The sequence below is a fragment of the Sarcophilus harrisii genome, chromosome 1 (genome assembly GCF_902635505.1).
Source record: "Sarcophilus harrisii chromosome 1, mSarHar1.11, whole genome shotgun sequence".
Classification (NCBI taxonomy): domain Eukaryota; kingdom Metazoa; phylum Chordata; class Mammalia; order Dasyuromorphia; family Dasyuridae; genus Sarcophilus; species Sarcophilus harrisii.
The window spans coordinates 576,993,220-577,005,744 of record NC_045426.1 but is presented as its reverse complement, the minus strand read 5'-3'; the positions used below and the strand labels follow the sequence as shown (position 1 = coordinate 577,005,744).

At 34.8% G+C, this 12,525-nt stretch overlaps 1 protein-coding gene across 1 annotated transcript in view; it reads left to right on the top strand.

Moving 5' to 3' along the window:
• MTERF3 (mitochondrial transcription termination factor 3) overlaps positions 1 to 4,293 on the top strand; it is a 53,714-nt gene extending 49,421 nt beyond the window's left edge. Inside the window, exon 8 of the mRNA XM_003760267.4 lies at positions 3,970 to 4,293. Coding sequence (XP_003760315.1) covers positions 3,970 to 4,164 — 195 coding nt within the window. The 3' untranslated portion in view covers positions 4,165 to 4,293. The remainder of the gene's footprint in view (positions 1 to 3,969) is intronic.
• Positions 4,294 to 12,525: the final 8,232 nt, after the last annotated feature.

Here is a 12,525-nt window from a genome sequence, read left to right as displayed (position 1 = left end):
GACTTTGAGCATTGATCCAAGGACATATCTAAGTCCCCTTCCTCCATGACATCATTTTCTCCCTATTTCAATCAAATATGGGCAACTATGTACTTATGGTCAAGTTCAATTTCTTGGATAGTTCCCATGTTTAGAAAGTTAGACCCTCAGCCAATGAGGATGAGGGTCAGTGATGTGTTAGGGATTAAAATGTTAACCCTGCCCATAGGAGGGTGCTTCCTCCTTTCCATTGCCTTTTTTTCAAATTAAAATGAAGTCTTTGCTTTTGCTGTCAAAATAGATAATAAATTATTCATGCCCGTAATCACTGAATAACTATATCCTGAGCTGATAGAGATCATAAAATTTGTTCATAGATCATGTTATGGCTTTTAAAATGCTCTTTTGGTTTGAAAGCTAGTTATCAAGATGACTTTGGGAATTCAGTAGTCATCTCCAGTTCTTGTTATGAAATGTGCTCAGTTTATAGGGCAACAAGATCATTGTCAACTCTGGAAACTCAGCCAAAATTCTGAAAATCCAACTGTCTTTTTCTACGTCTTAAATACTTGTGAGTAATAACAGTGTGGTAATTGAATTTTTTGCTATTAGATATACATATCAGACATTAAATAGGACAGCATTCATCCTGCTTTTCCACAAGTATGTAGGTACTGGTCAGAATAGAAAACTTGTTCACATGAAAAGTCAGTCAGTATATACTCATATTGAGATAAAATCATATAATTATTTCATATAATGATTGGGAAAGTATAATTTTCAAAATATCTTAATATATTTCAATTTTTACTCATAATTTTCCTTTCAAATAGATTGCTGTTTTCAATTATAGATGGGGAAATTAGAATAAAATTATCCAGTGTATATAGTGCCCAAATCTGAGCTCAGAGATTTTTTTCTTGGTCATATATAATCTTTTGGACTATGTCTTTTAAAATTGTGGTTTTTAAAAAAATGTTTTAAAGAAAGTGTTTTAAATTGTATAAAAAGTGTTTCTTAAACACCATCTACTCATTTTCTCATCATTCTGCTACCATCACTGCTGCTAGGAACTGCCAAGAAATAGGAGCCATTTTTAAATTTTTCAGTGGCTGGTCATGACCAAAATTTGAAGCATTCTTATGGTAATGAGACTCTCAGTTCTTAGGGTGTTCTTTGGAAAACAGACATAATTTGTTGCTGAGACCAGTCTTGAAGCCTTTCATTTATTGTAAAATGTGATGGAGCTTGCATTTCCTTCTAGAACCTAGGAACCCACCTGCAATATAGTAATGAATTGCACAGAGTGAGGAGGCCTATATGAATTACATTGTACCATTGAGATATTCTCCGTTTATATATTTAAAGAAAAAATGAATTCTATAGTTTTGATATCATATGTAGACATTTCAAAAGAAAAGTGCTTATTAAAAACACATGTTATTGTAAATTTATTCTAATACTTTTGAAATTTCTTTCAAGCTGTTTTTTCCATAGTGTCGGTCTACATATAGTAAATGGCCTTCTAAGTGTTGGTAAAGTACAGAGTTGTGGGTATGCAAATGACCTCTTGGTGTCATGGTCCTTTTTGGGAAAGAAGGACAAACGACCACTTCTGTGAATAAAGCTGGCCCATAAACCAGGATTGGCCAGTTGGAAGACTTCCTTTTCTCCCTTCCTCCTTTCCCTCCTTCTGGTTCTTAAAAGCATTTTTCTCCCTTTCTTTTGCACCTCTATCTTCCCAAGCTACCTTTCTTAAGGATCATGTCTTTTCATTGGCCACCCATGGGCCAAGCCCCATTTGGTTATTGTTTGGGTCCTGATTGACTCATATTGAATTGAATGTAATCATTTCTGCTTTGGTCAGAAACCCTGAGAGTCTTTCCCTTCCAAATTCATTCATTTCTTTATTTTTGTTTTTGTTTTTAACTTTTTTTTTTTTTTGGACTAGGTTTTTGGACTTTTGAAAGAGGAGATTCTTTGCCTCAATTATTTAACCTAGGCTTAATCACTGAATGTGTGTGGCCTCATCAGACTGAGACTTTGCTTAAAAAAGCCAAGGTCTCCCCCGTACAGAGCAGTCTCCAGTCATCTTAATCTATGCCTTACCCCTGGACTCAGATGGTGTCAGTGGACAAAGTTAGGCAGGTGACTTTGCATAGTCCTCATGACTTACATCTAATTCATTCACATGTCATGGCATCACCTCCCTGATGTCATGGTTCTCTTTGAGAACAAAAGACAAACAGCATCAAGCCTCCACATGTTGATTTTCATTGGATTTGTTGAGTTCTCAGAAGCTTTTGCAATAATGGGAGGTGGTATTTGTAATATTCTTTTTCTTCCCTGGTAGAAATGTAGGATCTTAAAATCTTGATTACAAATTTTCACCTAACCTCATCTCAGCTGACAGTACCACAAAAGCTGAAAATGGAAAGTTTCTTCAATAATTGTATGGTACCCAAAGAAAAGATATCATAATTCCCACAAACCACCATGCAAATTTAGTTCTTTTTCAAACTTGGGTTTTGCGTAATGAGCTTTTATCTGCAGTCTTGTGGTTTCTAATTCTGTGCATTAAATTTCTAATATCTACTTCCATGTCTATTTATTTAAGGAATAAAATGTACTTTTTAAAAAATTCCCTTTTTAAAATTTATTATTAAAACTTTTTATTTTCAAAACATATATGCACAGATAATTTTTTAACATTGATCCTTGTGTTTCAAATTTTCCCCTTCTTCCCCCAACCCCTTCCCCTAGATGGCAAGTAATTCAATGTGTTATATATGTTAAAACACATGTTAGTTCCAATGTATGTAAACATAATTGTACAATTATCTTGCATATACAATTATATGTGCTTCTTACAAAATATTTTTTGCATAAGACTGTTGCTGCTCTTAAGGCTTCAATGTCAAAGTGATTTTAAGATCATAGATTTAAAACTGGAAAAGACTTTAATATTCACATGATCCATTCCCTCTTTATATAGCTAAGAGAATAGGTCAGTATAATTGACTCAAGTCACAAGTAGCAAAGTTGAAATAAGAACTCAGATCTTCAAATCTAGCTTTCCCCAATGAATTTGGGATTTTTAAAAAATGCTTCTTTTATTTCACCAAATCATTTGACTACATAATTGTAGTTTTTTCCTTTCAGTGAGGAAATTATTTTGAAAGTTAAGTAATATTAACTCATTTTTATATCAGGCTTTGAGGTTTACTAAGGGCACTCATTACAACCACCTTGGGACATAAGTGGGACCAAAATTGTCATCTTCATTTTTTTTTTTTTTACATGAAACTGAAGCTCAAAAAGGTTAAAGTGACTTACCCATTGACACGTGTCTTGTAAGTGATGGGAGTGGGAATGGAACCTAGGTTTGATAACTGATTTGATTAAAAACCCAACCAGAACGTTGATAAGGACAACTTAGCAGATATTTTGGTTTTTGCCAAATATGCTGAATTATACGTTCAAGAGTTTCTCCACTGGAAATGATATTTCTAAGTATGATATACTAAATGTGGTAAGCATTTAGAACAATTTATAAATCATTCTGGAATAGATGTGTACACATATATATTGTATGCATTAACAATATATGCATGAATGCTTAAGCATATATGTATTTTAAGATATACGTTATATATTAGCATATATCTTGATGAATTGTGACTGCTTTGGGGTGAAAGTTATCATTTTCAAAGTAATTAACTTAGGAGAATATATGTTTATTCCAATAGGACTAATTTCTAAAGAAAAATGGAAACAAAAACTCTTCTTTTAGAATTACCCTCTGGACTTTGACACATTCTATTTGTCATCCATGCATATGGCAAATTTTTATTCTTGCAGCGCAGATTTGATTCTTGAAATAGCCAAAAGTTAGAGTCAAGTTTGAAAAAGATGGCTAGATTATTAAGTTTAGCATTGCTGTTGAAAATCTAAGTGTGATATAATTCAGCCTTGTTTTTTCTTTTCTAGGTATTCAATTCAAAAGTGCTAAAAATCAAAGAAAGACATTCATTTCTTACCTACTTAGGAAGAGCACAGTATGATCCCCAAAAACCTAATTACATCTCTTTGGACAAACTGGTATCTCTTCCTGATGAAGTATTTTGTAAAGAGATTGCTAAAGCTTCACTAGAGGACTTTGAAATGTTCTTGAAAACTGTTTAGCTGCTGATCAATGGAAAAGGATTAATTTAATCTACTAATATTTATGTGAGTCAATATGTACTTTGTATAAATAACTGTCTCAATCATTTTAAATAAATGTTTATTATTGTAAAAAAAAAAAAAGCTTCTTCCTTTCAAATCTTCAAGGTTCAGTCATTAGTTCAGGGTCACATAGCTAGTAAATGTCTGAGGCCAGATTTGATGTTGGAGAGTTGATTTTTTGTGACTCCAGACCTGGCACTCTGTCCACTGTACCACTTAGCTGCCCTTGATGTTGCTTTTATAATAAAGTTTTGATGTTTCTTATTTTAAAAATAAAGAATGATACGTTTAATCTACCATAAAAAATACAATCTATTCCCTCTCTTTAAAATTTTTTCCCATTCTAGGCAGAAGGATTTTTAAACAGAAGGATTTAACTGTCATTTTTCTTCTGGGGAAAATGGGAACTAATTGAGAGAGAGAGAGAATTCAATAACTCATTTTAGATTGATTAGACCATGTATTCATCTCCACAGTGGTACCATTGTCCAAAACACTTTTGGAATTGCCCTTTTTTAAACAGCTAAAAAGCCCATTTAGACTTGAAGGGAAAACTTCCTATCAATTTCAGCTATTCAAAAATACAATGTGCTATTCAGAGGAAAGTAGTGGGTTCCTTCTTACTAGAGATTTTTGACTAAAGGCTAGATAACAACTTGTCAAGTATTTCAGAGGAGATTTTTGAAGTATAGATTGGGCAGATGACCTTTGAGATCTTTTTAGATTCTGTAATTTGTTTCATTCTGAGGGAAAATGTCCTTCATTCCAAAGTTAGAAAAAAGAGCATATAAAATGATGCATTCTCAGAATAATCTGAGACTGAGGAGAGTGACAATATCAACCATGACTCTCAAGGAATTCTAGCAGTCCCTATTCTTGAGTTTATCAGACCTCTGTCCAATTGTAGTGCTGAAATGCAATTGTTTGCTTCCCTTATATTGGAACAACAACTCCCTTAATTTACTTAGCTCTTTTAATTTGTGAGCCATCTGGATTTGCCAGTTGCCCAGTTATGTAAGATTCAACTACTGTGCATTTCTTCAGTTAAGTCATATTAAGGACTTAGAATGACAAGTAGAGGGTAGAAGTGCACATTTTTTTGGTAGATGTCAACTAAGTTGATTTCTGCTATAGTTAGATAACCTTATAGTGAGACTTTGTTCTTTAAATTCATTAACCTGACTGACAGATTTCTGAGGTAAGAAATGGAATGATGATCTTTGTGAGTTAGGTCTTCTCAGGATGCCTTTATTATTTTGTCATCAAGTGTCACGAATATCCAGAATATCAGACATACTCAACTCCATATTCCATAATAACTATTAAAAGTTCCATTCCATTTGGTATTATATAAAGGAGTACATGCTTCTGTTTCCACATATCATCAAAGATTGACTCTAGTTTGCGAGGGATTCAACACTGAAGGAGGAAAGGACATGAATTAAAATTAGGGAAAGGAAGACCATAGAAAAGGAAAGAAAGTAATAATGTGAATTGTAGTAAAGTTGTAAACTCAGGTTTAATTCCTACTTGTATTACTTTGGGCAAGTCACTCAAACCCAGCTTTCATTTCCTCATCTTTAAAATGGGGATAATATTTGGCAAATTGACAACACTGAATCATGGTGAGGAAAGAGGATTTTAAAACATAAGGTCCTATAAAATAAGATGTTATAATTACAGCACTCTACAACAACTCCCCAGAAACAATTTACTAATTTCTGTTTCTATGCCATTCCCTATCCCTGTAAACTTTTTCTACTTAGAGACAACTAGGTGGTGTAGTGGATAGAGTGCTGAAGTATCTGAAGTCAGAAAGCCATTGAGGTGTTTCAGTTGTATCTGACCCTACATGAACTCATTTGGATTTTTCTTGCAAAGATACTAGTGTGATTTGTCATTTCCTTCTCCAACTCTATTTATGTTTGAGGAAATTGAGGCAAACAAGGTTGACTTGCCCAGTGTCATAGAAGTAATATGTACGGATTTGAATTCAAGTCCTCCTGATTCCACGACTAGCTCTCCATCCATTCTACTATGTAGGTGCATGAATTCATGAAAATCTATTAAATCTGGCCTCACACACTTCCTGGTTGTATGATCTAGTGCAAATCACTAAACCTCTGTTTTCCTCAGTTTTCTCTGAAAAATGGCAATAATAATAATAATAGTATCCAGAGGATCAAATGAGATATTTGTAAACTGTTTAGCACAGTGCCTTATTCATGATAGGTACTTAATAAATGCTTATTTCCGTCTTTATCCATTTCACCTATATTTAAAGTCATTCTTTCTGGGATACTTTCTCTGATTAATTCCAGTTCTACTCTATTTGTCTTTATACCCTCCCAGGTCATTGTGTTTCTACTCTCTTTGTCTTTCTCTGGGCTTTTATAGTCAATATCTTCCATTCCAGAAATAGTCACTCTTTCCCCAGCTTTTCTTTCCTTCAAAGCCCAGCTCTGATATCACCATCTCCATTTCTTTTTTCATAGTCCCCTCAACTCTCAGTGATGTCTCCTCAAAATTTTCATGCCACTATGGATTACCCCATTTATCTGTCATAACTCATAACAATGAATTCTAAAAGTGATTCCCTACTAGATTGTACCTTCTTTATTTATTTATTTATTTTTTATTTTTTTTTTTATTTATTTATTTTTTTTTAATTTAATAGCCTTTAATTGACAGGATATATACATGGGTAACTTTACAGCATTAACAATTGCCAAACCTCTTGTTCCAATTTTTCACCTCTTACCCCCCCCCACCCCCTCCCCTAAATGGCAGGATGACCAGTAGATGTTAAATATATTAAAATATAACTTAGATACACAATAAGTATACATGACCAAAACATTATTTTGCTGTACAAAAAGAATCAGACTCTGAATTATTGTACAATTAGCTTGTGAAGGAAATCAAAGATGCAGGTGTGCATAAATATAGGGACTGGGAATTCAATGTAATGGTTTTTAGTCATCTCCCAGAGTTCTTTTTCTGGGTATAGCTAGTTCAGTTCATTACTGCTCCATTAGAAATGATTTGGTTGATCTCGTTGCTGAGGATGGCCTGATCCATCAGGACTGGTCATCATCTAGTATTGTTGTTGAAGTATATAATGATCTCCTGGTCCTGCTCATTTCACTCAGCATCAGTTCGTGTAAGTCTCTCCAGGCCTTTCTGAAATCATCCTGTTGGTCATTTCTTACAGAACAGTAATATTCCATAATTTTCATATACCACAATTTATTCAGCCATTCTCCAACTGATGGACATCCATTCAGTTTCCAGTTTCTAGCCACTACAAAAAGGCCTGCCACAAACATTCGTGCACATACAGGTCCCTTTCCCTTCTTTATAATCTCTTTGGGATATAATCCCAGTAGTAACACTGCTGGATCAAAGGGTATGCACAGTTTGATAACTTTTTGAGCATAGTTCCAAACTACTCTCCAAAATGGTTGGATTCGTTCACAACTCCACCAACAATGAATCAATGTCCCAGTTTTCCCACATCCCCTCCAACAATCATCATTATTTTTTCCTGTCATCTTAGCCATAGATTGTACCTTCTTGAAGGCAGGAATATAATTCTTTCCTGGTACGCTCCTTGATGAGAAAAGAATGACCAGTTCTCTTAGAACCACTGGGAGAAGGATGAGAGGAAAGATACACTAGAGACATATTTATTCCTACCTCCCTTGGAACTACATACCAAGATAATCTTTGCCACAATAAAATTCTCTGACATTTAGAGCCCTTCATAAACTGGATCCAGTCTTCCTTAACATTCTCATCTTCTCATCACACATACCATATTCTGTAATCCAGTGAAACTGGCCTCTTTGTTTCCCATTTTGGGCATTCTTACTGGCTGTCCACCTTGTTTGGAATGTTCTGTCTCTTAGATTCCCTAGCTTTTTTCATGTCCCAGCTAAAATCCTACCTTTTACAAGAAGCATTTCACAGTCCCTCATAATGCTAGTGCCTTCCCTCTGCTAATTACTCTCTTTTATCCTGTTTATATTTCATTTGTACATAGTTGTTTTCAAATTGTCTTTCCCACTAGATTGTGAACTTCTGGAGAGTAGGGACTGAATAATTTTTGCCTTTCTTTATAGGTGTGTTGCTTAGGTCAGTGCTTGACACATAATAGGCACTTAACAAATTTTATTGATTAACTTCTGGTGTTCATCAGCTTCCCATTTCTTTTTCTAGTCTATATTCTTTGAATTTTAGTTCCTAATAATATCAAGTGCATTTTTCATTATTCCTGTGATTTCACTGATATAGGAAATTCCTAGCAAGAAAACACCTACTCATGCAGTTCATCACTTGTTTATCTTGCATTCTTAGAGAATTGCCTAAACTTCTGAGGAGTTAAGTGACTTAATCAGTATCACATAGCTAGCATGTGTCTGAAGGAACTTGAACATTGTTTTTTTTATCTCCCTTCTATCCATTCATGTAATATTCTCTCTAAAATGTAATGTTCTCTGTTGGGATTTTCTTGGGGTCTCTGAAGGCAGCCTTCTTTTCAGTTCAGTAATCACCACACAAGTAGCCAGGGGTTAAAGTCCAATCCCTTTGTTGTCTCCTTCAAAGTCTTGTCTCCACTTGGGGCTCAGCTAGTTTTTCTGGAGGCCTTCCGGATCTTGGTTTCAGTGGAGAAGCAACGGACGACAGCCTGCCACCACTTCTCTGGTCTTCTCTCATTCTGATTCTGGCTGAGTTTGTCCAAGCTTATATGGTCTCTTATAAAGGTGTGAATCTTGTAAAACTATAGTAAGTACTGAGTACAGGTACTAAACTAGAGAACTGTTAAAATACCATGCTAAATAACCATTGTCTCTATCAATTCCACTAATTTAGCACCTTGTTTCAAGTTCTGGCCCATAACACACTAAAGCAATTTTCTTCAAGTAGACCTAAGTATTCAATTTGTCAACCTTTTTAAAAGTGATCTTTAGCTCACATTTACATCAGGCTTTAAAATTTACCAAAACACTTATAACAGTCCAGTGAGTAAGGTAGGTAGTGCAAGATGTATCTACTTCATAAATAACGAAATAGAAATTCAAAGAGTTCACATGGCTTCAGTGAGATCACTGTAGTCATTTGTATTACCTAAGCTCCAAGACCCAAACTCTTGATTTTTAAATCTATTCAATCAACCAATTAATATGAATTTATTGTCTTTATTATGGACAAATACCAGGGATACTCAGAAATATGAGATGATATAGAGAAAGAAATGACAACATTTGACAACTGACTTGGATATGTGAAGTGGGTAAAAAAGGAATCTGGGATGACATTGAAGTTGGGAACATGGGTGATTGGAAGCATGGCTTGCCATCAAAGCAACAGGAAAGTTCAGAAGGAGGTAATGGTTTGCTGAGAAAAGTTCTGTTTTGTACATGCTGAGTGTGAGATATCATCTGGTTCAAAATGTCCAGTAGATAATTGGTGATGTAAGACAGGAGTTCTGGAAACATTAGGGCTACATATAAAGCTCTAGGAATCATTTGCTTAGAAATGATCATTGAAGCCATGGGAACTGATGAGATCACCTTGTAATAGAGTATAAAAAAGAAGAGCAAAAAGGGTTGACTTATGACGGATCCTTGAAAGTCAGCCTAAGTTAAAAGGCATAACATGGATGAAAATTTAGCAAAAAAAAAAGATGAGAAGTAGTGATCAGATGAGACTAAGAAGTAATTACAGCCAGAGAAATTCAGAGAAGAGAAAGTATCTAGGAGGAAAAGGTAGTATCCAATATTAGGTATTTTGGAAAGCTCGAGAAGGATAAGGATTGAGAAAATGCCACTAGATTTCTCATTTAAGATAGCTTTAGTAAATTTGGAGAGAATTTCAGTTGAATTTCACTTAAAAACTTCACTTGAATAATAAAGTTGGAAATTAGGCTATAGAGGGTTTGAAAGAATAAGAGGTGAAGTGGAGGGTACTCACTTAGCATAGACATCTTTCTCAAGAAGTTTAGCTGAGAAAGGAAGTTAAATTTGGAGCTGGTGAAAGTTTTTTAAGAATATGGGTTTATAACCTGTCAGATTGGCTAGAATGACAGGGAAAGATAATGAGGAATGTTGGAGAAGATGTGGGGAAAACGGGGACACTAATACATTGTTTGTGGAATTGTGAATACATCCAGCCATTCTGGAGAACAATTTGGAACTACGCTCAAAAAGTTATCAAACTGTGCACACCCTTTGATCCAACAGTGTTTCTACTGGGCTTATACCCCAAAGAGATACTAAAGAAGGGAAAGGAACCTGTATGTGCACAAATGTTTGTGGCAGCCCTGTTTGTAGTGTCTAGAAATTGGAAAATGAATGGATGCCCATCAATTGGAGAATGGTTGGGTAAATTGTGGTATATGAATGTTATGGAATATTATTGTTATGTAAGAAATGACCAGCAGGATGAATACAGAGAGGCTTGGAGAGACTTACATGAACTGTTGCTGAGTGAAATGAGCAGAACCAGGAGATCATTATATTCCTCAACAACGATACTGTATGAGGATGTATTCTGATGGAAGTGGATTTCTTCCACAAAGAGAAGATCTAACTCAGTTTCAATTGATCAAGGATGGACAGAAGCGGCTACACCCAAAGAAAGAACACTAGGAAATGAATGTAAACTGTTTGCATTTTTGTTTTTCTCCCCAGGTTATTTTTACTTTCTGAATCCAATTCTTCCTGTGCAACAAGAGAACTGTTTGGTTCTGCATACATATATTGTATCTAGGATATACTGGGACCTATTTAACATGTATAGGACTGCTTGCCATCTGGGGGAGGGGGTGAAAGGAGGGAGGGGTATGGTCGGAACAGAAGTGAATGCAAGGGATAATGTTGTAAAAAAAATTACCCAGCCATGGGTTCTGTCACTAAAAAGTTACTTTAAAAAAAAAAAAAAAAGAATTATGGGTTTATAGGAAGCAGAAAGCAGAAAAGGAGCAGGAAATAAGATTATATGGAAGATTAGAATGGAGATAATAGTGGGAAAAATCTACTGGAGAAGATAAGGAGGGCTGGAATCAAGGGTAAATACAGAGGTTGGCCTGCATAAGGGCTATTTAATCAGAGATTGGAGTGAGGGAGGAGGAGATAAGTATGAAAAGATATCAGACTTGAGAGGAGGACACAAAGGAGCTCTTTGTGAATGACCTCATTTTTATTTTAATGAAATATGAGTACAGATCCTCTTTCTACTTGTTTAAGATCTCCTGGCCAAGTACAAGGAAAATCTTGATCCAGAGCTTCTAAAAAGAATTTAGTTGTTTAAAAATTGAATTTGAGATGAATGCATGGAAATAAGTATATGAACTGTTGCAAAGTGAAGTAGGTAGAACCAAAAAATATATACAAAATTTCTACAACAATGTAAATAGAACAAACAATCACAAGCTAATTGAAAATGAATGTTACAAAAGATAATGAAGACACTTTGGCTTCCAAAAAAGATGTGAGAAGATGAATGCCCCTACTCCTTTGAAGAAGTGGGAATACATGAGTATGGAACATTGTTTATAAAGTCTTTTTTTTTTTCCAGTATGTTGATTGGTTTTGCTGAATTTATTTTCTTTATTGCATCTTTTTTTTCTTTGTTATTAAAGATAGCTTTCTAGGAGGAGAGATACAGAGGGAAATTAGGAGCTAAAAAAAACTAAAGTTATTAATAAAAAACATTTTTAAAATTGAATTTAAGTGGAAGCCTTTGGCACCCATGTGTTCCCATCCCCATATTAGCCGATTTTGCTTCTGAGAGATGAACATTTCTTGATAGTTTCACTTGTCAGAATGCCTTTGAATTTCAGTAGCTGGTGGGAACAGAACTGGAATTCAAATTATGACTTAAGTATTCCAAGTTTTGCACCATACTACCTGTATCGCAGTATTTCATTCATTTCTGTATACTACTTTTTAAGAATATTGACAAGATATGGCAGAGAGAAGCCAAAACTAAACTGAGTAGCCTTACCAATCCAGCCAAACCCTATGAAGGGTTACAAGTATGAGCCTGCTTAAATTTATTTTTAAGGAAGAACTTAACATAAATTAGAGCTATCCAAAAGTGTAATAGGATGCCTGCCTTAGGAAATATCCCCTTCCTTCAACTTTTCTAACCAAGACTGGATGCATACTTGTCTGACTTGTAGAAGAGCTTCTTGTTTACATGTTCTTGACTCCTCAATGAGATTGTAAACTCATTCAAAGGAAAACAGCAAATTTTTTTCTAAAATATTTATTTTTGTTTATTTTTTTCTTTTCAAAGTAGTAGGATTTCCTA